The sequence below is a fragment of the Natator depressus genome, chromosome 9 (assembly GCF_965152275.1).
Source record: "Natator depressus isolate rNatDep1 chromosome 9, rNatDep2.hap1, whole genome shotgun sequence".
NCBI classification, from domain to species: domain Eukaryota; kingdom Metazoa; phylum Chordata; order Testudines; family Cheloniidae; genus Natator; species Natator depressus.
The window spans coordinates 11296930-11324356 of record NC_134242.1 but is presented as its reverse complement, the minus strand read 5'-3'; the positions used below and the strand labels follow the sequence as shown (position 1 = coordinate 11324356).

Below are 27427 nucleotides of genomic sequence, written 5' to 3'. Positions count from 1 at the left end.
TGAAAAGAGGCATGAAACATTATGAGATGCAGATGAAATTATGGGATGCAGAAAACTGCATCATGGGACATTGAAACCATGTTCCCAGTCACCCCGCGTGACTTGATTGCCCCTATCTGGCACTGAAAACCCTTTCCAAAACACTCTGCTGCTTGATGGTGGTGAGTTGCACAGTGGGATAGCTACTCATGGGACACTGCTCTCTGCATCACTGCAAGCACTGGTAGTGAGATTGTGCACTGCGAACACAAAGAGCGTAGTGTCGACATGCAAAAGTGATTTAATTACTGTGGCAGCTGTATGTCGACGTAACTTAGGTCAACTTATTTTTGTAGTGTAGACTTGCCCTCAGTTTCTTATCTAACATTCATTGGGCTTGTCTACATATAGATGTGCCACTGTAGTGCTTCAGTGTAGACACTACCTACACCAGTGCCTAGGTGGATGGAATAATTCTACCATCAACCTTGCACTGTCTACACAGGGACTTAGGTCAGTTTAATTATACCACTCAGAGGGGTGGATTTTTTATCCCCCTGAGCAATGTTGTTATGCCAACCTAGGTTTCTAGTGTAGACCAGGCCAACAGTTCCTCTAACTCCAAGATCGTTTGAGACAGATTCTGATTTCAGGCCTGGTCTACACTGGAAAGTTAGGTTGGTTTAACTATGTCGGTCAGGAGTGTGAAAAATCCACACCCCTGAGCGGCGTAGTTAAGTCAACCTAAGTCCCTGTGTAGACAGTGCTACATTGATGGAAGAATTCTTCCATTGATCTAGCTACTGCCTTTCAGGGAAGTGGATTACCTACACTGACGGGAGCATCCCTTTCATTGGAGTAGGTAGTGTCTACCCTGAAGGGCCACAGCAGTGCAGCTACAGCAGCGCAGCCATGCCACTGTAGTGTCTTAAGTGTAGACAAGCTTTCAGGTACCTCATTGTAAATCTAGAGTAATTCTGCGCACACATTCTGCCATAAGTATTTCACACACAGTTCCCAACATCACCACTGGATAGTTTGTTGAAAAAAGGACCACATACAAACTATAGCAGCGAGCTCACGCTAACCATGTCACAGCTCTATTTCTTTATCCTTTGATCTAAATGCTCTGATTTCACTTGAAGATGCTCAGTGGTTTCTTTTCTCTTGCTGTTGATGGGTGTAATTAATAGTTTATTGTGTGTAACTTTGAAAAACTAATTATTTCAAATGTTTTCTGCAATTTGCTGCTACTCATCTTTCTGCTCCTGTTCTCCAATCTTCATAGCATCCTTGCTGCCTTCTCTACTTCATCAATATCCCTTTCAAAATGAGAAAGAACAGAAATGAAGTGAAAGAGAAGAAGGACAGTCTTGTGGTTAAGGATCTGGACTGGGATTCAAGGAGATCTTCCTGCGTGACCTCAGGCAAATCATTTAAATTCTTGGTGCCTCACCTGCCCCTATGTCAAATGGAGATCATACTATTTCCTCTGTCTGAGACCCTTTGTCTGTCTCGTCTATTTAGATGGTAAGATCTTATATATAGGCACAGTCCAGCCCTGATTTCTGCACCCTTTATTCAACTTTGCAGTGTTTGCAGGGTAGGTGGCACCAGCTTGTTCAGTAAAGAGTCAGGACAGCAGCATCAGTCAGAGTCAGCAGAATCAGCTGCATTAGTGAGAGGGTCATTTCATGATGCTCCTCAATTGTCCATCCCTTGAAGTCCCTCTTCCATCTCAAGAGGGTCAGGAAGTTCCACTCCAGCCTCCTTCCTTCAACCAAGAAGAGATCCCGTATTGTAGTCCATAAGCTGAAGTCTGGGAAGGCATCAGGGATTTGTTACATCACTTTTGAGTTGCTGAAGACAGGTGAGAGTATTGCTGTACCATAAGCTCTTCTAGGCCATTTGGCATATCAATATCATCCCTAATGACTGGAAGAAGGGGATTACTCTGCTCAGAAAGAGTGATAAGGTGAATGTAGCAACTGTAGCGGTATGACGCTGTTGTCCGTTCCAGGGAAAGTTTTTGCTTCCACGTTAATGTCTCAACTCAACAATACATTCTGTGGCAAAGCCTAAGATACTCAGGGCAGCTTTAGATCTGGTCAGTCCACTGTTAACCAGCTCTTTACCTTGAGACACCTTTTTGAGAAGATGGCTGAATGTAATAAGCCATGCACAGCACTTTCTGTAGACTTCCATAAGGCCCTTGATTCAGTAAATCAAGCAAGTTTGTGGGATCCAGTGAGGTGTCTTGGTGTCCCTGGGACAACAGCATCATTGATAGGAGAGCTCTATAATGGAATGGAAAGATGCATTTGAGTCAATGGCAGAAACACCGCATGGTTTCCTGTCTCCATGGGAGTTCGGCAAGGTTGTGTTCTGTCACCATCATTCATCGTTCAATATCAGCACTGACTGGATGATGGATAAACTTGAAGAGGCAGCAGTTGGTGGGGTAAAGCTGAATGCCATTCTGCTTTGAGATCTCTAATACGCCAATGACATTGCCTTGCTGGCTCAGTCTAGTGAACCACTGCAGCTGATGGCCAGTCAAGTGAGGCAAGAAGCAGTGCACGTTGGTCTGGTTATTAATCCAGATAAAACCAAGTCCCTGGCCATTACCATCAAGCAGCCTCCAGCTCCAGGTTACAATCAGCTCAGTATTAAACTGTCTGGGTGAGGCACCATTAATAGACAGTGCCGGAGTGTGCTCAAAAAATGTGGACACTTGTCTACCAACAGCTGCTGCCATGGTTCAGCTCCTTTAGTGGCCTCCGTGGGGACACTGTGATATCAAGCTTGCTACAAAGTTGCAGATCCATAGAACCCCACTTATCCCAACTCTATTGTACTGATGTGAAATGTCGGCACCGAGGAAGGCTGAAGAACACAGGATTGACGTTTTCAGTTCTCACCGTTGTTGCCAGCTGCTCCTTATTAAGTGGCAAGCCAACAACAGAAATCAGGATATTTGATGCCAAATCCAGCAACTGCCTCCATCAGCACTGCCTCATGCACAGAACAGGGCGCTCAGCTCTGTACAAGACACAAAATGAAGACCATCCCTGGGCTTACAGTCAGACCTAGAGGAGGCAGGATGTCTGGCCCAACCCCCAGGTGAGAGTAAATTGAAAAAATGGTCAGCTCAAAGTTCTTTAACCAATGATATTTGGTTGCCAGAGTCAGCCCTTCCACTGCAGCTGATGTTTTACAGCACGGCTAACAGGGTGGAATAGCCTTGTCTTTCCCAGAGTTTAAAGCCAGAAGGGACCACCAGAATGAACACCTAGTCTGACCTCCTGCGGAACGTGGCGCGAGAGTCCTGTGATTCCTGACCAGCGCTTCCCTGGGCCCGGGGTCAAGGAGAGATGTTCTAAGGATTTGCGGGCCCAGCTGGCTGGCTGTTGGGGAGTAACAAGGGGACAGTTAAGTCCCCTAGAAAGAATTAGATAGATTAGATTAGATAGATTCTATCTATATCTATCTATCTAATGCCAATGGTCCCAACTTCCCCTCCCGGCAGAATGAGGGTGCAACAGCTCAGGGGAAGGGAGCTGAGGGATTCCCAAACCCCTGCCCCAGCCGGCTTCCCATGCCCCTCCCCTCCTTGCTGTCCACCCTCCCCGCCCTTCACATCCTCTTCTGGCGCTGCCCTCCATCCATCCTCCCCAGGGCTCCTCCTCTCCCCCGCCCCCCGGGCTCCCTCCTCGCCAGGACCCCGGGGCTGCAGCTGGGGCCGCTCCTGCTGCCCTTGGATTAAAAATAGCATCTTCCCCCGCTCCTCCCCCGGGCCCGGCTGCGCTCGCTCTGCCTTCCCCTCGCTCGCTCGCGGTGCGGCCGGCCGGCGCGGGAGCATGCAGCGGGCCGCGCTGTTCGGGAGCGGCAGGGATGCGCCGATGGCTGCGGGGGACCTGGGAGAGCTGCTGGTCCCCTACATGCCCACGATCCGCGTGCCCAAGTCAGGGGACCGGGTCTACAAGACGGAATGTGCCTTCTCCTACGAGTCCCCGGTGAGTGCAGCAGCCCCGCCGGCTGCAAACCCGCCCCACTGCATCCCCCCACCCCAGGCAGGCAGCAGACCTCCCCCCTAGGCAACAAACCTCCCCCCCGCCGCCTTCTCCCCTAGCCTACAAACCTCCCCCCTCCCGCCTTCCTCCCGGGCAGGCAGCAAACCTCCCCCTGCCCCAGGCAGGCAACAGACCTCCCGCCTTCCCCCCCCATCCCACCCCCCGTGAGGCAGGGAGCAAACCTCCGCTCTCCCCCCAAGGCAGGCAACAGACCTTCCCCCCGCCCCAGGCAGGCAACAAACCTCCCCCATTCCCTTCCTCCAACCCCCTCCCCTTTCACACTCACCCACCCTGCTTCATTTCCCTTCTGCTGCAACCTCCCTACTGCCTCAACCCCACCCGCAAATCTCCCCCTTTTCCCTGCTTCCTCTACCGCCCTCCCCATACCCGTAAATCTGTGCCAGCCCCTACTGCACCTTCCCCTAGGCTGGAAACTTGCCCCCTTCCCAGTTGCAACCCCCCCCCCACACACACACACACTCTCTTTTCCAACTCCAGGCAGCAAACCTCCCACGGTTATATGGCTATCATCCCCCCTCCCCTTCTCCCACTCCACCTGCTGCATTTCCCCCTCTTAGACTGCAAGCCCCTTGGGTAGTCCCCCAGGCCTCCAGTGCTGTAATCCTGGCTCTCAGCCACCCCCTTGGGCTGTTAACTTCCTCCTCATCCCCAAGTGCAAATCTGCTTCCCAACTGCCTGGAGGGGTGGGGGAAGGGATGGGGTTGTCTGTCTTGGGAGCAGCTGAGCTCACCAACATTTGAATTGTGAGGGTGGGTGGGGAATAGATGGGAAGGTGCCAGCTCGGGTCTCCCCACTATGATTTCAGAGGCATTGCAAAGTGCAAGGGGCTTTGAGATTCATATATTATTTTAAGTAGAAAATTAGTTTTAACCATCTCTTTTTCCAGACAAGGGTTTCTGGCTACTGAATGTGGGCTTCCTTCTTTGCAATCCAGCTTCCCTTAGTCCTTGTGCTTCCCAGGCTGGGGTTTGTTTTATTTTCCAATCACAGGCCTCTCCTGATTTATAACTGGTCTGTTGCAGCTGAATAGATCCTTCAGCACAAATCAGTGGCAGATTGTGTGTGGTGCTAGAATTTCCTTCCCTTCCCCCCAAAGGGAATTTGACGTAATTGATTAGACCCAGATTTTTTTTTTTCCTGGGCGATTTTGCTATTTTCTGGACGACCCAGTCTGTGCAGGTCACTTGCAGGGGTTATCTGGGTACATCTCATGTAATCAATTCCCTGCTATTGTAGGGGCCGCAGACTTTATTGTACTTCGGTCCTTCCTATTCATAACCTGTAGCACACAATCATTTAATCTTCTCTGGGCTGAAATACTTTGGTCTAATTTTTGTTGTTGGGCTTAGTGTGTCAGTGCTGGGGGGTGTCGGTGGCCTGTGATATACAGGAAGTCAGACAGATGATCTAGTGTTTCTTTCTGGCCTTAAACTTTGAGGCCCTCAACAATTTCCTAGGGTCTATGTGCTCTTTGCTGAGTTGTTTTAGCTTTCACACAGATAATGAAAGGGGCAACGAATGTTCTCATTCACATATGTTAGTTGGCAAATGCACATGGATGGCTCTGTTTTCCTGCTGGATCTCTACTTATTCTATTGTTTAGGTCATCTTTAAGATCCCCTCAATGTAAAGGGTCCCAGTCAACTTGAAAATCACAATTTGGCCTGAAACTTGTTTACCGCCAATAGTTGCAATTAACCTAAAATCACTGAAACTGAAAGAAGTTAGTAAAGTGTCCCTCCCGTCCCCAGCTGGTTTCATTTGGTGTCAAATGAACACTGGGTGTATGGTCACTTTCCCTCTTTACTGTGTGTTAGTCAGGCCCTAATCCTGCAGCTGGATCCATGCAGGTGATGACTTGAGCCCTTGCAGAGCACCAGACTCTCAAAGGTGCAATTGTTCAATTGCAGGATGGGATCCTTAATCATTTTGGCCGATATCCCCAAATATATTTAGGGGTCTAACACCCATAGATTTCAATGGGAAATAGGTATCTAAATACCTTTTAAGGATCTGACCTTTCTCCCTTGTTGAAAAATACCCTTATAAACATTAACAGTGGAGCAGAAAATCCCTTAATTCTCAGTATACGCTGTATTTGAAATGAAACTTTTTTGAAATTGTCTGATATAAAAAATAAATTCAAGTTGACTGTGTCCCTTTAAATGTCATTACCCATAGATGGAGTGAGTACTAGATATTGAAATAAAGTTGCAGCCTATGATGAGAGAGAGAGAGAAATCTAAAGGACATATGGAATCTGAACTGCAGGGTTTTCAGTTTGTGCTGCTCTGATTTTTGGATGTTTAATCCTTCTCTCTTTGATATTTCTTTTTAATTTGGAAAATCAAAAGGGGCTTCAAAGGTGACTCAGCTGTCTGGTGTTCATCATGTCTAGTGGGAGGCAGGTTATTTTTACTCACATACTTCAGATCTCAAGTGTCACCCAGCAGCCTTCTCTGTGCTGGGATGTGTACTGCTTAAAGGGCCAAATCAGACTCTACAACAAAGATATTAAATATTATATGGTCATTGGGATGGAGTGAGGGGGAGAGAGACACAAAACCAATGTGTCACACTATTCCCCTTAAAATTTACTGCTTGAGCTAGTATCTAACTAATGTTGAACTTCTGGGACATTATTGCTTGTAAGAAGTTTCTGTTAAATGAGAAAACCTGGCAAATATCATTATAAATTAAATGGAAAATTCAAATGCAACCTAATATTGCACAGCAAAAATATTTAATTATCACCTACAGGAAGGATTTACAAAGGTGCTGCACTCCCATTGACAGTGGGAACAGAGTTAGGCCCATGCTTTTGAAAATTTCACCCGATACCATTACAAGACTCCTTGTTTAAACAAGTTTGTTGGTATCCAGTGGGCCAAATTCTGTCATTGTCTGCATGCAGGCAACCCCAGTGATTGAAGAATCAAGCCCAATACCTGTTGTCCAATGTTCCAAAAGTTCTGGAAACCCTTTCAAATCATACCAGTCCTCAGACTTCTTTGGGTAGAAGATTTATTTCAGAATCCTATGCCTTACCCGTAAAATGACTAGCATGATGCTAACTGGGTGTAATTTCTAAGACAACTAATGAAGATACTGTGAGAGATAAAGCAACCCAAATAGTCACTTACAAACTTTGAAAATGATAAAACTTCATTCTCCCCGTTTCCTTTCTGAAATAGGAGCGTAGGCGGTAATTGTAGCTCAGTGGACAAACAGGTTATTGTCTTGGTGAGTGGAAGACATTTGCCACGGTGTGCTTTGTGTTGGGCTGGTTTGCTAACTTGTTTTTGTGTGGGGGAATGTATAAACTCCAGACGTCCAGCTTTTTGTTGGTGTGTATATCTAGCTTAGAAAGAAGAATGTAGGGTTGCTTCTGTGGTATTAAAAAAAGATAAACATTAACAAAATATCCCTATCAGTTGTGTTACCTGCTGGCATTTTTGCTACTGGTTACATTTTCAACCCAAGAGACCACTATTTTCCCCCATGATTTTCAATCCCAGTTAATATTCCCACATGTCCTTGCATTTTTTCTAACTCCATTTGCTCCATTTGTAACTGTTCAACAATTCACACACGTTCTATGTGGAATCAGCTCTTTTGTAAGATTCCTTGTTCTGGCACTTTTCTTCAGTACAAGATTTCATTCCCAGGGTTTGTCTCATTGTCACCATAAAACTGTCACTCATAAACTGCACCCTGGATTTTTTCTTTCCCAAGAAAGAAAATTTCCTGGATATTTTGGGACCTTGTCTTGCTGTCAATTTATTCATGGTTTCTGTCACTGGGAATAAGAATGGTCTAATGCAGTGGTTCCCAAACTGGGGTTTGTGAACGTCTGGGGGTTCGTGAAGTATTACAAGGGGTTCTCTGGAAAAAAATTCCCTAATGGCAGACAGAGCTGTCCCTACAGATCCCGGGCAGCACGGGGCCAGCAGCCTGGAGCCTTGGGGACGTCCAAGAGCTAAGCAGATCAAAGCAAGCATATCTATCACACTGGGGAGATTTCAACTTCAGGACTCCTTATAAGAAATGGAAAGGGAGGTAGATATTTTTTGCTGTTTTTAAAATTAAATAGGCAGCTAGTATTGTTTTTAAAATTACTATGAAGAACAAGTTTAAGCTTTGTTGTAACATGCGTTGTTTGCCTGGACTGCTCAAGACCTGAATGCTTGTGTAGGGGGAACTCTTTGAGTTGGCTTCTTAAATACCTTCATGCTGTTTCACATTTGATACTCCTTGATGAGACATAGGAGCCTTGTCTTATAACGGGCTTATTCAAAGCGATACAAGCTATGAAAGTGAGATCTTGGAAGATAATGTAATAAAAATACTGTAATGATAAATATTAATAATAAATAGTGTGTAATAAGTGTATCATAAAAACAAATTTTATATTTCCAAGATCACTGCTTTTATAATTTATACTCTGGTAAAGGAGAAAATCCCTGGAAATATTCATTTTTAGGAAGGGGTTCGCGAGACTTGACATTTTTGTGAAAGGGGTTCACAGGTTGTTAAAGTTTGGGAACCACTGGTCTAATGGTTGAAGTTCAGGACTGGGAGCCAGGAAGTAGCAGCTCTGCCACAGACGTGCTGTGTGATGTTGGGCAAGTCACATAACTCTCTGACTCTGTTTCCCCATCTGTAAATTGAAATAATATTGCCAAACTTCACAGGGGATGATCTGAGGATTAACCTGCTGAAGTCTGCAAAGCACCATGAGCTCTAGAAGGTAGAAAGTATTATTCTAGTGGAGACAGGACACTGGTTAATTATTGGAAACAGCAGTAAGTTTTGCTAACACTCTCAAGAAATATGGAGCCTCATTCTCTTTTCTAGTTTTTAGTCTGATTTTCTGTGGTGAAAATCTGAGCATAGTTATTTTTTTTATTATTTTACAAAGAGTGCCGTTTCTTTCGTGATTTCAGAGGTGTGAGCATATGAAAGATCCAAGGGGACATTTAAGATATTTTCCCATGCAGTATTAACCCTAATCAAACAATTTGTCATACGGATGACGTTTTCAGGGGGGGTGATCAGATAGGATTCAATAGTTCTGTTAAACAGCTCTGGGGTCTGAAATCTACAATCAGGGCCGGCTCTAGGTTTTTTGCCGCCCCAAGGTCCGAGGGCGCAACTGCCCAAGCGAAAAAAAACAAGAGGGTGGCTGGAATGCCGCCCAAGCAAAAAAAAAAAAGGACTGCCGGAATGCCGCCCCTGGAATTGTGTTGCCCCAAGCACGTGCTTGCTTTGCTGGTGCCTGGAGCCGGTCCTGTCTACAATCTTCTTCCTTAAAGCAGGATCACATTCCAACAAAACCTGCTACGTTAGAACTGAAGAAACATTTCTGCATTTTTGACAGCCATGGTGACATTCTCAAGGCACGTTAGTTGCAAAAGAAATCACTGGCTGCTCTCAAGATAACTGAATAGAAAATGACCCTTGTCATGTCTTATTTTTTAACTAATTTTTATCTGCTAACAAACTTCTGCTTTGCCTTGGCAAATCCACCTCTGATGCTTTGCCTTTCATTCTTTTCACTGGAATTCTTAAGGAAAGGCATGCTGTCTACAAAATGCTAGTTGCCTAGTGTGAGTATGTGTGATCATGTCTCCCTCTAGTGGCCGGCCCTGGCAAGTATAATAGCCTACTGCTTTGTCGTAGCCCAAACAGTAGCAGCCTGCAGTTTTCATTCTCAAGGTCTGATGTTGAGTCCACTCTAATGACTGTGGTCTCTGTATGCGTGCAGCTGTGCTGTGTTATGTTAGGTTTCCTACGTCCATCAATTTGTCAGTTGTGACTTCTCTTCCTTTGTTGGGAGCTGAACTTGATACTGCATTATTTAGGGGAGGAGGAAAAGCTATATTTAAATAATCTTTAATTCTCTGCAGCACGTCCAGTGAGGCACCAGACCCTGCCATAACCAACAGATGCAAAACCTGCAGTCATATCTCCACTGCTATGATGATCAGTATCCCTCACAATACACCTTTCAAGATCTATGAGTCCTTCACATGCCTATCACAACATGTAGTGAACCTCATCCCATGCACTAAATGCCCCAGTAATAACTATGTGGGTGAAATGAGACAATCACTACATGCTCAGGTGAACACTCATAAAAATGATAAAAGACAAAAACACCACATCACCCATGAGCAAACACTTTTCATGCATAAGGGGGACATGTGGGGTCAAGTGACTCCCCCCCCCCAACAGATTTCTGCTTGGCTTGCTGGAGGAAAGGGAGAAGGGCTCTGTCCTTCTCCTGCTGTGCCTGCCCCCCACCGGCATGTTCAGCCCCTGTCCCTGGCAGCCGGGTGGGGAGCGAACGGGGTGGGACCAGTCGCTTCTCATGCTGGCTGCTCCGGTCCCTGCTCTGTGCAGTGTGGTGGCTGCCTGCAAGAGCCCAAGTGGGGAGGCGGGGGCTTCCACTCCCCGCCCAGGCCTGGCTGCCAGAGACAGGGACCGAGCGAGCAAGCTGGAGTCCCCTCTCCCCATGGCACGTTTCCGGCTCACTCAGCCCCTGAGCCGAGCCAGGTGGGGAGTGGAAGCCAGGAGGGGAGCTCCCCAGCCGAGTTCTCTCAGACAGCCACCTTCAGTTGCATGAGAAGCGGCTCTTTCCTTCTCCCCATCCGGACCTGGCTGCTAAGGGACAGGGTCTGAACATGCTGTGGGGCAAGGTGGAGCAGGAGAAGGACAGAGTCCCCCCCTCCCCACAGGTAGCTGGTGGGGTGGGGAGAGCACAGCAGTCTCTGGCCTGGGCGCAGGGTGGGGGGTTTCTGGGGAAGGTTCTGGGAGCAGGTTCCTTGGCCTCTGCTCAGCCACAGATGGCCCCAGCCGGACCCAGAGGCTCCCTGATCCTGGCTCCCAGCCCCCCCCCCCCCCCCCCCGCCCCAGGAGCTGGTGGGATTTTCTGCCCTGACCCAGGGAAGTGGGGCTGGAAGTTCTTCCCAAAGGAGACGCGTGGGGTGGTCACATATCCTCCCCTATACATTGTGCCCCCCCCGTATCAGGAGTCATGAGTTGTCAGTCACTCCGTATCTGACCTCTCGGTGCTCATCCTGAAAGGAAACCTGCACAACTCCTTCAAAAGGCCTGCCTGGGAGCTTAAATTCATAATTTTGCTAGACACTAAAAATCATGGACTCAATAAAGACACTGGATTTACGGCTCATGACAACAAACCTTCTTTGCCCAATGGCTACAGAAGTATTGCCCACTTAAACTTGAATGGTCTCTTGCAACATGTGTTAACTCTTTATGCTTAACAATCTGTTTTACCTTAGCTGTAGCTCACGAAAGCTTATGCTGAAATAAATTGGTTAGTCTCTAAGGTGCCACAAGTACTCCTTTTCTAGTTGTAATACTTAGAGTACCTTTCCTAGACCTGAAGAAGAACTCTGTGTAGGCTTGGAAGCTAGTTTCTTTCACCAACAAAAGTTGGTCCAATAAAGATATTACTTTTTCTCTCTACATAAGTATTGTTATAAGCTGGGAGAAGCCTTGCTATGGGTTAGGTTAAAACCTGGTTCAAGCTGATGTGTGAATGAGTTCTCCATTTAAGATAGCTATAAGAGACAGTTATGGGACCACACCAAAACAAAACCCAAGGGCTTGTCTACACTTAAAAGGCTGCAGTGGCGCCACCGTTGTGCTTAGGTGAAGGTGATACATACACTGAGGGGAAGGCTTCTCACATCAGGGTAGGTACTCCACCTTCCCAAGAGGTGGTACCTATGTCAATGGGAAAAGCCCTTCCATTGATATGGTGCTGCCAACACCAGGATTTAGGTTGGTATATCTGTTGCCCAGGGGTGTGGATTTTCCACACCCTTGAGCGACATAGTTATACCAACATAAGTTGCTAGGGTAGACCAAGCCTAACAGAGTCTGCCCAGAAACTAGCTGTAGGGCCTGCGGGGGTGGAGGGTTCGACTGGCTTTTGTGAACACCTTGGGACTGGGTGTAGATGTGTGAGAGAACACATAGAAAGAAACTGGGAAGAGGTAAGACTGTCTGGGAGTAGGGAAAAAGCAAGAAAGCCAAGCAGTAGCCTCCGCCTGTGAGCACAATTGTGACCCTGGAAAAAGCTAGAGAGAGCCTTTGGTTCTGGTGTTGGCTAAAAGGGCTTGGGGGCTTGTAAGCAAGAAACTTCTTTTTGTTCTTGGTTTCTTCTGCATTCAGAGGCACAGGACTTTGCACATTCTTTGTAAACAAACAAGATTGCATCAAAGAAGAATCTGGCTGCCACCAATTTCTGTTCCCAACTGGATCACCCACAGAGCGCTGAACTTTGATTAGCCATTCAGGTAAAAAAGGTTAACAGTGTTATTTATATAGAGCAGGGGTTCTCAAACTGGGGGTCATGCCCCCTCAGGGGGCTGCAAGGTTGTTTCATGGGTGTTGTGAGCTGTCAGCTCTGTGGGGCTGACAGCCCCGAGCTCCCATTAAATTAAATTACCCCCCATTTTTAACTTGTAAGGGGGAGGTCACACTGAGATGCTTGCTGTGTGAAAAGAGTCACCAGTACAAAAAGTGTGAAAACCACTGATACAGAGCTATAGGTATGTCTTGTGCACTGCATAAAAGACAGGATCCCTGCCCTGAAGAACTTGCAAACTTGGATAGGCAAAACATGACACAGGGAGAGACGACATCCAAAAGAGGGGTGGAAATTGGAGTGTCAGTGTGTTATGTTCAGATTTTGCATATCTTAGACATATCTGCTCTGAACATTAGATCTTCGCATGTGAAGTATTGTAACTGCAGTGCAAGCTACCCGTCTGACATAGATTGTTAGTTTGGTCCTATAGCTCACTTCCACTGGTTGCAGAAAGGGATTTGTTTTAGCAGCACAAAGCTCAGCCTCATTGCAGCTGGAAAATCTTGCTGCTGATGACAGCTTCTAATGTAGATCTCGCTGACTTGGTTTTGGTAATGGCTATATTAGGAAAATTCCCAAAGGGCTAGACTGCCCTATGCTTTGCTGTTTATCGGACAGTACAATGCAGACTGAAGTCTTTTAGTGAGTGTGTAATTGGCATCAGTGATCCTGTTGCATGTAACTTTCTAGTAGTAACTGTTTTTCTAGTCACTGGCTGTCCCTTAGGTCAAAGTATCTCAACACAGATATGAAAACCGTTGTCTATTTTTAATGTTGGGGGGCAGTAAAGCAGAGCAAAAGGTGACAAGAATTTAATAAATCTGGACATTGCTCCAGACAGATGTTTTTGGTTGAGCTGCAAGGTGGCTTCTTTTTCCTGTGCTGGAATTACTGATGTGGTGCATTGCTTGGTTGCATGTGTCAGATTGCAAAGTATGAGCAGCGAACCTTGTTTAGGTATGGCTGAAGGTCTTTAGTTAGGTGGTGGGGCACATCAGGGACCACATTTTTATTTTCATTGCGCTCTAGGAAGATATTGTAGCTTACACCTGTCTGATGGATGAGTTCTTTGCTGCCTGGCAGTGCACTTTGATACTAAAGCTAACCAGATGGTCACTGCTACACCAAGTCTCTAAAATAGCCAAGTATGAGTAGAATTTGCAGGGATGACGCACGCAGCAGCTCCCATAAGAGAAACAGCCATGCTGCTTTGGCTATCCACCAGGCTGGGGTTTTCCTTACATAGTTACACAAGGACATTATAAACACAGGCAGCGGTGTAAATCTGGGTATTACCAGCCATCAACACCATCATTATTATTGATTGAACTGCAAGTGAGCTTCATGTACCACGTGGTTATTCAAAGGCCTTCAAATGTCCTTTGGACAGTGGTCCCCAAATTGTGGGGTGTGCCCCCCTAGCAGGGCCCGGCAGGGCCCGGGCCAACCCCACATGGGGGGCGGGGCAGGAGCGCTACCCAGCCCTACTCTGCTCCCAGCTCTGCTCCGGCCCTGCCCCAGCCTCTGGCTGCAGCTGTGGCCCCATCTCTGCTCCAGGCCCCCGGCTGCGGCCTCACTCCTGACCGCTGGCTTTGGCTCCAGCCCCTGGCTCTACTCCCGGCCCCCAGCCCTGGTTCTGGGCCCAGGGGAGCGTGGACACATTCCATTACTGGTAAGGGGGGGTGGGGAAGTGCAAGAGGAAAAGTTTGGGCACCATTGCCTTAGGAGGACTAATATCTGCTGGATCCCATGGCAGAATATAATTTCTGTTCCTGTGTCACAAGTCATGTGTGCTCCATGAGCCTCCTTTGTCTTGCCATCAGAACTACCCAATAATATAGAGGCCATAGCTCCTGCTTGTGAACATGCCTAAACAGATTGCCTCAGAATGGTGAGTTCTCTAGTTCCGTGAGAGGAACTGCTTTGACTTATAGAAGCGAGCAATCTTTAGAATGGTGGTTAGGTTTCATTTCAGTGTCTCTGTGTAGATGCCCTCTGTCAAATGGAACATAGGAATTTCCATGCTGGATCTGACCCACTGTCCATCTCGCCCAGTATCATGTCTCCAATGGTGGCCAGTACCAGGTACATCAGAGGTGGTGCAAGAAACCCTCAATAGGCAGTTATGGGGTAATCTGTCCGAAGGGAAAGTTTCTTCCTAACCCATAATACCTAAAAGTTGATTTAAGCTGGAAACATAAGGGGTTATACTCTTTCCAAACCTCTTGTTTATGTTAGCAATATGTACCATTGTAACTGGATATTCTTATCAATAGGAAAGGAGTACCTGTGGCACCTTAGAGACTAACCAATTTATTTGAGCATGAGATGCTCAAATAAATTGATTAGTCTCTAAGGTGCCACAAGTACTCCTTTTCTTTTTGCGAATACAGACTAACACGGCTGTTACTCTGAATCTTATCAATAGAAATGTCTGATCCTTTGTTGAATCCTGCTAAAGTCTTAATCTCAAAGATCTTTTGTGACAATGAGTTCCCCAGGCTAATTGTATTGTGGGTGGGAATGTATTTCCTTTTAACAGCTTTAAATTTGCCACCTTTCAAAGAGTTGAATGTCTTCTTGCTTCTGTGTTATGAGACCTGATGAACAGAAGTTCCTGATCTCCCTCCTCTCCAACATTTGTTATTTTGTATACACTGATCACAAGATATAATAAAATGTTCTGTGTGTGTATAAATCTCCTCACTGTATTTTCCACTGAATGCATCCGATGAAGTGAGCTGTAGCTCACAAAAGCTTATGCTCAAATAAATTGGTTTGTCTCTAAGGTGCCACTAGTACTCCTTTTCTTTTTGCGAATACAGACTAACACGGCTGCTACTCTGAAACCTAAAATAAAATAGTGACTCTGTTTAAAAAAAGCAGGTGGGAAGTTTTAGTTTGGACTAGTCCAGTTGCTAGTAGCCTTGCTCTTAGTCTCCTCCTGTCTTTCATCTTCCCCTTCCCCACTCATTTGTTCTTGTGTCCCTCTTGTCCTTTCTTTTATTTTTATCTCTTTTTTCCTGCCCCCCACTCCTGTAGTTTGCTTGTTTTCTCCTCACTCTGCATTTCCATATCCTTTCATCCCTCATTTGTGTGTGGTGTTCTTTACTACTTCATTTGTTTGTGTCTGCATCTTGATTAATCAAGCGGCAGGCCTGTGTCTGTGTTCTTTCCCAATAGCACTTTGACGAGATTCCAGCACCCAATGCACAGTTTAAATACTGGTAAATTAATGCAAGTCACTGTATCTGGTATACTGGGGGGCTGGGATGCGTGTTTTTTTAATTGTGCCAGGGGCAATCTTCATGTGCCGCTGTATTCATTCGCTTTGACGTGATTTGCTTCTATTGTTCCACTGTCAGCAGCAATGGAGAATATGAGACACCTGCTTTCTTTTTGTTCCCCATTGTAAGCTATTGTGTATTGTTCAGATGATTATTAAATGCTGAAGCTTCTGCTATCTTTTGACCTTTTAAACATTTATGAAACAAGAAGGCTATCACTTCATTAAGCTATTGTCAGGTTCCTACATTCTGGATATTATAGAACTGCTCTTTTAACCCTTCCAAATACAGTAAAGATTGTATTATAGCTGTACTCTTTTACAGCAGGAGATTTTTGGTTGGCCACAACCAGACTTGTAATGGAGATCACAGATGATCTCTCTCTCTCTCTCTCTCTCTCAGGAGGACCCTAAAATGTTCCACTGGCTCATCATTTCTGTAGGGATAAATCTGAGTTCCATTGAAGACTATGGCAAAACTCCCATTGACTCCATTGGCTTTAGGATTTTTCCCTTAATGCAAGAAATCTCAATTAGAGATTAGTTGTGGGTGGATAATCCCCTGGTAACTACTATTATCTCGTAACATCTGAGGTAATTATTGGGGATCGTGAGTATTAATGTATCCTTTTTCCTCTTTCCTGTGATATGTACTGGTATGTTTTACTATGTGACTGTTCACCATGTTAGCGGCTCTGTAACAGCCACATGTCCTTATACATTATTATCCTAGTCATGTCAGGAAATGAAAATGTTAAACCGTAGATTTCCCTAGGGGACTGGATGGCTCAAGGATTGGTAATAGGATACAGGTCACGGGTTCAAATCCGAAGCAGGTTGGTAGGGACTGAAAGCCATTAGCATCTGATAGCTGTTGGTATCCTGTGTGCTTGAAATGAGATGGTGATCTCATGCTGGTTCCTTGTGGATTAGTGTTTGTGTTCCCCAGCCCTCCCATCACCAGTGTTCTTGCTCCATCTCCCTTCTCTCTCCCCAAGGTTTGAAAGGAGGTGGACCCTATCATGCTTTGACTTTATATCTCCATGGATTTCCCTCCATGAAAGCCTCTTCCAGCCTTTATTTTAACACAAAGTACTGTCTAAATGATGATATAAGATAATCTTTCTAGACTGTCTGCTTTTTGGAGCAGGGACCCTGCCTTCCTCTGAGTTTGGAAAGCACTTAGCACACTGTGGTCACTCCTGCAATGTAAATGATGAAGAACAGTAAGCAGTGTTGTAAGGAAAACTTCCATTTACTCCCCCTTTGCGGGTGCATGTTGTTACAGTCCTTCCCTGAATCTTTAAGGGAAGATTCTGCTTGTGAGAAGGCTGCACTAGTCTCTTACTAGAAGGTCCTTCTAGGTCAGGATCAAGGCCCATTGTCAGAGCAGTGGGTAGAAGCTTCCACCTTAGCACTGTCTTAGAACCAGGGCTGGCCTTACCGTGAGGCAAACTGAGGCGGCTGCCTCAGGTGCCAGACTGGGGGGGGGCACCACTAGGACCCAGAGTTTCAGAATTTTGGCCCAAGCGAGGGGGCATGGGGGGCGTCATTTGAGCGCCCCTCCTCAGGTGCCAAAATGTTGTGGGTCGGCCCTGCTTAGGACTTTGGAAAAGTAAAAGAAAACACTGTCTTCAGATGCTCCATCCCAGAGTTTACACTGATCCCAGTGCATGTTGGGACAGGACTTTGGTTGTTTAGTTCAGGCTGAGAGGATACTACAGTAGCAGGCATGATCAATAAAACTCCTCTTTATGCACCTCACTACTGAACCTTCATGGTTTTGTTTGTAGAGAGCTCCTAGTCCCTGGGAACAGTATATTGTTCTTGTTTGCAGATAGATAGTGTGATTGAGTCTCTAGCACCTTTCACCAAAACAAAAATGCACTCACATTAAAAAAAAAAATCAGTGAAAAAGATTTTACACCATAGCCACTTAGAAATCTAAGATGAATGTTGCCTACCTCCAGGACATATGGTATTCCCTATAGGTGAAATTCACCAGTACACAAGGCCAAGGCCCCAGTTAGGCCCTCAGAATAGGGCTTGAATGGGCATTAAGTGGAGCAAAGCCCTGGCTGTCTGCACAGGGGTGAATTTCATATATCCAAGAGCTCTAGTCCTTACCACTAACACTGCTTTACCATGACTGTGTTAGACTTTTGAACACAGTGTCTTCTTCTGTTCAGGTTGTGTGAGAGAACAGCCTGCCTGCTTTTTCTAGGAGAAATAACTCTCCTGTTAGTAACCACCAGCTAACTTACGCAGCTTCCACATTTAGCATATGTCCTGAAAATGTCAAATAGTTGCCATAGCCTTCTTAGCAAAAGAGCTGAGTGCTCTCATGGAGTCGCTCCGGGGAAAAAAGAGAACGAAGTGTCTCAGAGAAAACAGAATTGTAAACAAAGTTCCCAAAACACCTATTCATTGACAATGGGATATATTTTTATTTAGGCTGAGCATCCACAGGCTTCTTTTAACTGGGATGCAGCCTTGACTTTTTGTGAGAATGCTTAAGCTGTGGCGATAATAAAGGATGTAAAAGAAAAAGGACAAGGAATGACTGCATATGTGAGGTGGCTTCCATGTTTCGTATACTAAAGATCTATGTGTGTGTTTGTCTGCAAAACTCTATGCCAGAGGTCAAATGAGGCTGTCCTAATGGTCCCTTCTGACCTTAAACTGTGTGAATCTATGAAAACATATACTGGGGATGATTTTAAAATAAATAATGATTACTACTTTATGCATCAGTGATGTCCTGGGTGGTTCATAATGGTAGATGCAGCCCTTGCTTCAAAGGTCTTGATCGTTTAAAGTTCAGGGGGGTTGATGTTAAATAGAATCAGGGCCGTCCTTAGGCATATGCGGATGTGTAGGGTACGCGAAAATTTGGGGCACCACCGGCATGATAGGCGCCGACTTCTCGTCTTGCCAGGGGGTGCTTGACCCCCACCACTCCGCTCTAGGCCCTGCCCCTACTCCACTCCTACCCCCAAGTCCCCGCTCCACCTCTTCCCACCCCTGCTCCACCCCCGCCCTGCCTCTTCCCCACCTCTTCCCCCAAGTGCGCCCCATCCCCGATCCTCCCTCTCCATTCCGGAGCTTGAACCCTGCGAATCAGCTGTTTGTGGCGCTCTGGAAGCGCTGGGAGTGAGGGGGAGGAGTTGGTAAGTGCATGGCCACCGGCGCTTGAGAGGCGAGGGGGGCAGAGGAGGGGAGCTTGGCATTGGTGGGTGCTCCACACCCACTAAATTTTCCCTTTGAGTGCTCTCACCCCAGAGCACCCACCCACGGAGTCCGCACCTATGACCGAGACAGCAGGTGAGAGTGGGTCGGCTCTTGCACACCCAGCACGCTCTGCAGTCGTCTACCTAGGCGGAAGGCAGGGGCCATATTCACAGAGCCGAATGTACCAGCATAGGGGCACCAGTATAGAGGCAGTATAGGGGCACCAATATTCACAGAGCCGAATGCGCTGGCGTAAGGGTACCAGTTGTGCCGGCATAGGGGCACCAGTTTAATAATACTGCATAGGGCCCCATAAATCCTAAGTTTCAGAGTAGCAGCCGTGTTAGTCTGTAGTCACAAAAAGAAAAGGAGTACTAGTGGCACCTTAGAGACTAACCAATTTATAAATTTATAAATCCTAAGGAAGGCCATCGAGGCTGGAGTTTCTAATGCTTTAATAAACTTTATGGTAGAAATAGATTTCTCTTATCCCCATTTATTGCCAGTTATTTAGTGCCTGATACAGCAGATCTGGTATCAGGCACTAAATAACACAGGCAGGTTTAGCACCATCAGCCCTTCAGAGTGTTCTTCCAGCACCTCAGGTGACTTTGGATAAAACAATATCTCCAAATTTGGGAGAGTACATTTAGTCCTGTGTCCTGTCTATAGTTTTGATGTCTGGGTTTTTCACATACAAGAGATACAAGAACATACCTATCCCTGTAACAATTTATGATCAAGAATTAAGTGCATGTTCCTTATGTGTAACATTTTGAAGCCATTGGTGACTCTTGTTGCTTGATACACTAGCAGTATCTAAGCTAGCTATGGGTGACTTCAGCTAGTGGTGTTTCCAGAGATCAGAAGTGAGATGTTTTGCCATCCTGCAGTTCAGAATGCAAGCAAGATCAAAGTGCTTTTAAAAGACCGCCCTTTGTTCTGCACCACCTACATGGAACAATAGACTACTAGAAAGGGCTTAAAAAATGTGTCTGACGCCTAGTAACCAGGTGACCAGACCTGTTAGCAGCACAGTTTGAATGATTTGGGACGGAGCTGGTGGCAGTGGGATTCTGGGGCAATGCCCTGGTCAGCGAGCCGTCCTCAACACCCAGCTACTGGGAAAGGGAAAGGTGCTGGGACTCCTACTGGGTTGCTTTACCTGGACCTCCCTTGGGGTTTAGTCTTTCTAAACAATTTCAAGAGGGTGTAACTCATGATTCTTCTCTGCTATACTTGCTTTAAGTTTCCTTACTTTATGATTAGGGCCAGTGCCTGTGCCTGCCTCTGTTCATAGATGTCTCAAACAGAAGCAGAGCAAAACTGAGATGATTCTTACCAATTTCACTTTGCCCAGCGGGTTCTAGACAGGTTCTGCTTGTGAAACAGACCAGAATCTTGTTAGTGACTCTTTTACAGCTTGGGAAAGCAATGAGCAAGAGAAGAAGCACTGAAGTGGTCAGCCAGCTTTCACCCTTAGGAGGACAGCTCTACACCAGTTCCCATTCAGAAAGTTATCTTTGTAGCCATAGGGCTAGACACGTTATTATTTAAAATGAAAGCTTAGATTCTGCTGGTATTGATGGCTTAGTAGCCTCCCCCATCCCCCAAAGGGCTCACATTCTCCAAGGGATACCTTCCTCTTGCAAAGGATGAATAGTTAAATGGATTTTTCAAGGCCTGCTACTAGATATCAGGTCTTGACACACTTAGGCTATGTCTACACTACCACTTACGTTGGTATAACTTACACCGCTTAGGGGTGTGAATAAGCCATCCCCCCCGAGCAACAAAAGTTACACCAACCTAACTGTTGGTGTGGACAGCGCTATATCGGCCGGAGAACTTCTCCCGCTGAGGTGGCTGCTGCTGCTTGTTGGGGGCGGAGTAATTAAGTCAATGGGAGAGCTCTCTCCTGTCGGCTTAGAATGGCTCCATTAGAGAGCTTACAGCTGCACCGGTGCAGTTGCACCGCTGTAAACTCTTTAGTGGTGCAGTCACTGTGGTCCAATCAGCTGCTAGTATACATTGTCACATGGTGTGGAAGATTCTTAAAAGGAAGACAATTCTCTTTGCTCTATAACCTAATATGTAAGCGTGTGATGTGCTAATGTGATAAGGAGAAGGTGCAAAAGGTTGCGGTTCCTAACTGTCTCTGCTTGCTGGTGTCTTTCTGTCCCATTCAGTTCCTTCTATATAGTAACTGTTTTCTATTATTCCTTTCAGGATTCAGAAGGAGGTCTCTATGTGTGCATGAACACGTTTCTGGGATTTGGAAGGGAACATGTTGAAAGGCACTATCGAAAAACAGGACAGAGTGTATATATGCATCTGAAACGACATGTGATAGAGGTGAGATTTCTAGCTTCCAGACCAGCTATTCAGATGGTTCTTATACCTCATATGCAAGTTCAGATAAAGTATCTGGGAGATGGGCCAAACCTGAAATACCAAATCTGACTCCCTTTGAAATTTGGGCTGGGTAGAGGTCAGATTTAGATCCTTGGGTTCAAACTCAACTGTGCAATTTTTATTCAAACCACCAGGGGCCAGATTTTTAAAGGTATTTAGTTACCTAAAGATGCACATTGGTGCATATGGTGATTTCCCATCATCCCCCCTTCCCCCCCCCCCCCCAAAGAAAAAAAAAAGCACCTAGGTGTTTAATTCCCATTGATTTTACTGGGCACCTATGCTCATCTTGAGGTGCCTAAGTAGCTTTACAAATCTGGACCAAGAGGCCTGTACACTGGTTCTGGTTCAGATATATTTGGAATCTTCTGAGAACGAGGGTTTTCATGAGATTTTGGCTCAAGCTGGCAGAAATTTACTCAGAAGAGTGAACCTTAGTCCTCATTTGCGCTGTAATCCAAACTCTAGCCTGAAATGGACCCTAGATCCAAACACTGCTTCCCAGATCAATCTTTTATAATACAGACAAGCTTCCTATTAGTTATACGTCCCTACTGTTACTGGGTTTACTATTGATATAAAATGTTAAGGCCAACTGTGTTTGTGTGCGCACATGCATATATTTGTTTGGTGTTTGTATTCTCATACAATGGGCTGTTAATGAACTCTGACCCAAACAGAGTAGAAGGTGTGGTTTGGTTTGATGTGCCACTCAGTTTACTTTCCAATGTAGCTTTGAATCCTTGGGTGAATTACTGGGACTGAGATAGTTACTTAGGGTGGGACAAAGAGTGCTTCCTGTTGTTCTACAGCAGTGATCTCTTTGGCTGATCAAGGATCTCCCTTGAACCTGGAAAAAGATCCTGTCCATTCTTACTTTATCAGAAGAATGGTGGCTGCAAGTTCGGGCGAGTTGGTGTATGCTAAAAATTAGGGAAATCCTCTTGCAGAAGATTCCATGTCCCTGGGCAGTTGGGAAATAGCTACATTTCCATCACACTGTTACTGTAAACTTGTGGTAGACTGGGCAGGTTCTAGCAAATGTTCTTTTGGTGAGTGGATTTAGTGCTTGTGAAAGGTAATTGCACTGACTAGAGCCAGGTGGGCAGAAGTCCTATTCAGGCTTACACATGAGTATCACCCCAAGCCTCCAATGTCCTTGTTATTCTTACAGACGTATTGGAACATAAGCTTTCATGGGTGACTACCCACTTTGTCGGATGCATGCGTATGCTCCAATACGTCTGTTAGTCTATAAGGTGCCACAGGGCACTCTGCCGCTTTTACAGATCCAGACTAACACTGCTACCCCTCTGATACTTGTTATTCTTGTCGTGAGAGAGTCTGCTAGTCTTGCCAAAGTATGTGGGAGGTTTCAGTATAAAGCCAAATTGGGGTTAAAATGGGATCTCCAAAATCCCTTTGCCTGTTGTGTTGACAAGGATTTGAACCAAGATCTCTAGAGATGGAAAGCAAGTACACTGATGTTCACCTCAGTGTCAAAGTAAACATAAGCGGCTAGATCACTGCAAAGACACTCTTCGGCTACTGAGGAATCTTGGGGCTTCTTTGTGGGTTGCATCTTGGTAGGGCATTGGGAGAACTCACCTGCCAGGTTCAGCAAGATTGGGGCAGTACTTGGCGAGTGGATGATACAGTGGTAATTGATTAGGCAGTACTCTTCTGTCCACCTAGAGCCTGTTATGTAATGTTAATGGCTGCAGCGTTCCACCCCAGAGGTGGCTGAATATCCATAACTTCCAGAGTTTGTAACCCACATTGGGATTTTTCTGAATGAGGGGGACCTATAAACTCACAATTCGATAATATTACTATTTCTCTGAGAAACAAGGGATGTCTAGCACAATGCCCCTATGTTAATTGTGTGTGTGTGTGTATGTACATGTGTTTAGATATGTCTCCAAAGGTTTAGATACAGTGGGGCAAAAATGAAAACTACTTCTCTGCTTCACTTTTGCTGGACAACATCATAAATTCATACATGTCTTCATGTTACCGTACTAGATGTTCGGCCTTAGGACATTAACGTTAATTAAATGAGTTAATTGGAACTATAAAAATATAATTGAATGGGTCTATGATCCACACAAGTTTGCAAATGTGTTGTCTCAAAGTCTGAAATGACCCCACATTTTGTCTACGTTCAGGAAGACCAATGTCCATGTTTCCTGATGAGTGCTTGTACCCTGGTGCAGATGGACAGGCATTTGTGTGTTGCTCCTGGAAAGAGTAGTTCAGGTCATTCAGGTACCCAGAGATATCAGCAAGGTTGGCTAAGCCTGCCACCCATACTGGATGATTGAAGGCATCATTAAGGAGAAACTTGCGATCCTTTGTGAGGACCTGTACTTCTCTGCTCTTAAAACAGCTTGTTGGGATATTGCTACCTTGTGGGAGCCACTTCCCTCCTGTGGAGTTGCTAGTGATGGGGCCCCATGTCGTAGCAAAACAATGCCAAATGTTGAGAACCCGTTAGACTGCCTCTAATGAGGTTCACCTTCTTGACAGCTTCATGAAGGACCCAGCACAGGTTCTCGGATGCTTACTAAGCACTAGGGCTGTATGAGACAGAGAAGCCATGCGGCACTGTGTGCAGTGACATTGGATGGATGTGACCAGGTTGCTATTCCTGTCTCTCATTGCCTTGGTATCATCCCTGCAGAATGTGGAAGTCTTCGTCACTTCCTGAAGTGTCTGGGATAAGTATGTGTGTCCTGGCACAGCTTTACAGAAGAGCAAGGGGCAGGTCCTCCACTTGTGTAAATTGCCGTAGTTCCATTGGTTTCAGTGGAGCTATGGCAGCTTATAATAGTGAAGGATCTGTTCCCAGGTCATCTTTCATAGAATCAATGGGAAACATATGTCACTGGCACTGCAAGCTGTGCAGCACCCCTATGGTAGCAACATCGGTTGACTCACCACATTGAATTTTTGCATAGTTATTTTTTTTCTGAGCTTTAAAAACCAGTTACTCTTCTGCAGCCTCAATGGCTGTGTTGCCAGTACTGTGCACAGCAGAGATATAACACAGGCAGTGTTCAGTTGGATGCTCTCTCTGCCTTAGACCCCGTGACTTTTGAAACCATTGCGCTGCATTGGGAAGGGTAATACGTGGCAGGTGCTCAGATACTAGATAGCGATGGGCCCTCTTGCGAGAACATAGATAACATGGAGGTTCATTACACAGATCTGCGATTCATAGAGCTGCCCAATAAGGTTCCTGACACTTAGTACAAGTAACATGGGGAGACCGACATAGCACTGCTATTACTACTTCACCCTGACTCTGCCTTTTGTTGGAGGATCTTAAAATGCTTTAAAAATATTAATTAATGCTTGTAACAGCCTGTGAGGGAGGAAAGTTATCACCTCTGGCTTACAGATTGGCAAAGCAAGGCACAAACTCCCTGGGCCTGCTTCTTCAGAAGTGCTGAGCGTCCACCACTTCAGTTGAAGCCAGTGGGAGCGGCAGGTGTTTGGCACCTCTGAAAATCAGGCTGAGATATTTAAAGGTAGGGAGCCAAAAATGGAGGCACCCAAAGTGAATGGTCACTCTCGAAGATGTTGGTCTTAATGTCTTGCTCCAGGTCTCACATGGAATGGTGGGAGTTCAATCCCAGCTTTCCAGTGTGGTGGTTGAACCACTGAGATAATTTGGGGTGTGTGGGGTGAGGGGCGGAGGCAACCATCTGTTCTGTATGTTGCTGCTTATTGTAGTAGATCTGGGATTTTTTTTAAGAGTGAGAAAATATGTTTCTTTTCTGGTTGTCACTTACATTGCATTGAGAAAATGAGCTAGTTTTTAATACTAGTGGCCATTCCCCTTGCCTACAGGGTGAATAAATAAAAAATCAGTATGATAAATCTGAACGGTAGGTTTTGTTGTTTTGATAAGTGTAGCCGAGAAACATTAGTTGGTGTCTGTTCTTTCTGATAATGGAAAACTTTTCTATGGGGTGTGAAAGCTTGTTGATGATTCTAGCCAATCTCTTTGGCCGAAGCTTTATTTACGTGGCAGAAAGAATCACCCAGAATATGTGAACTCTTCGCCTCCTTGTCAGCAGAGACAAACACATGAACTCTTCCTAGGTTGACAGATTCTGGGCCTGTCTCTTTCCACCTGTTGTATCCTAATTTTACTATTCAAAAAAATAATAAAAAAGCAACAAACTTAAAGTAGCATGACATTATGTTACATGCTGTAAAAGATACGCTGCTGGCACAATAGCCACAAAAAACTAATCACTAAAGACGTTTTAACAGTGCATGGTTCTGAATAGCTTAGAAAGAGTTGTGGTTGCATTTGCTTTTATGCTTATGGTGCTGCCGGTGTTCTTCCCATTGCTTTGTAAAGCACTTTGAATTGGCAAAAGCCCTACCTGAAATTGAAATTAGCTCTATCGCTGGAATACCTGTCACACAGCTGTGCTCTGCTCTGCTCTGCTCATAGGTTTTTGCCATCTTAAAACTAAACCAGGCTGCCTAGATAGGTTTTCTGCATAGCACCTAACGCTTACAGACCACTGTGATCACTTTCATTCACTTCAGTGGGAGCAGGCTCAGGCCCGCATTGAGGAGGCATTTATTTTAGATTATTTACTTTAGATAACAGTCTGTTATAACACCCAAGCGGGCCCTGGTGGCCCACCTGGTTTGGTAATGGGAGGCAGAGTCTTTCTTCTCTGGGTCATCATGTCCAGTCTGCGTCCAGTCATTAAGCACTGTTGACATCTGATGGTGTGGGAGTAGGTGTGAAATTACGTGATGGTCCCATCCAGTTCTTAGGGTATGTGTGTGTGTCATTACCAGTGCTATCACAATCAGTCTGCTGGCAGAGGGGAGTAAGTGGACATATAGAATAAACTACTCTGACTTCCAAAGGTGGTCCCCCTGGATCAGGGTCGAGTCCCATTGGCGAGGGATATGAAGGAAGCGTATGCTTCTGCTGCCCCTGCTGTAGGTGTTCTATGGTTAAATAGAGGACTTTGTTGTTCAGGGATGTCAGTCTGGCACCTTTTACCAGTACTAAATTTGTACCTGTGCATCCCTCCCCCGAAAACACGCCGAACGCACACTGACGCCTCTACCTGTCAGGGGAAGCTCCGGCATGAGGCTGTTATTTGCTTATTTCAGGTTCACAGGTTAGATTTTTTAACTGTATATTTTCTTTTTTTCTTTCCAGAAGGTACCAGGCGCATCTGGTGGAGCTTTACCAAAAAGGAGGAATGCAGTGCTATTTTTAGGTATTGTAGATAGCTGCTCTCACACAGTCCTTGTGTCTAACCCCAGTGCATGTGCATTTGGGTACACCTGCCACTCCAGCATGTCTGCCTTATTTTGTTTTGTTTTTAAAACTGTTCAAAGTAGAAAGATTACAAATTTGTAAGTGTCTTCCTTTTAAAAAAAATTATCAATGATCATCCCAAAACAGCCTCACAAATATTCTCAAACTGCTTAGGGTTTGTTAGACACCTGTCTGTCTACTTACATGTGCGCCATCACAATAATATATTGCTTTTATAAAATGTGAATTTGGATTAACTGCTTATATAGGGCCAGTCTGGGGATCCCCGATTCCTGCTTGTGAGCAGTTGCTCTCAGGAGTAGTCCCATTAACTTCTGTGGAACTATTTGTAACTGCTGATGAGTGTGGGTAAGGGGTCCCCATTCTGGTCCAAAGTAAATGTAACTGTACATGTATACTGAACGTCTTTTAATAACGCTTACACAATTCTATCTGCCTGACATGTCTCCCCGATGTACGCAAAGCAAGGAAGTGAGGGAAAGCAAGGGAAACCCCCAATGAGTTTCCTTCATCTGCCTCTAATCATCTTTCTATCAAACCCTAATTTTCCTAGATATCAGATGATTTATGCATCAGCCAAGAAATCTTAGGACCCCATAAACTCCTTCATTGGGACCCTACAGTACCAGCTCCACTCTACCCACTTCTGGGGCTTTTTGGGTGCATTTTCTGTGTATTTTTTTTTCCTTTTC

At 45.5% G+C, this 27427-nt stretch overlaps 1 protein-coding gene across 1 annotated transcript in view; it reads left to right on the top strand.

Moving 5' to 3' along the window:
* The first annotated feature begins 3698 nt into the window (after positions 1 to 3698).
* The window catches only part of USP13 (ubiquitin specific peptidase 13), an 81553-nt gene continuing 57824 nt past the window's right edge, over positions 3699 to 27427 (top strand). The window contains exons 1-3 of the mRNA XM_074963519.1: positions 3699 to 3995; positions 21224 to 21349; positions 26613 to 26673. Of these exons, the coding sequence (XP_074819620.1) occupies positions 3840 to 3995; positions 21224 to 21349; positions 26613 to 26673 (343 nt within the window). The 5' untranslated portion in view covers positions 3699 to 3839. The remainder of the gene's footprint in view (positions 3996 to 21223; positions 21350 to 26612; positions 26674 to 27427) is intronic.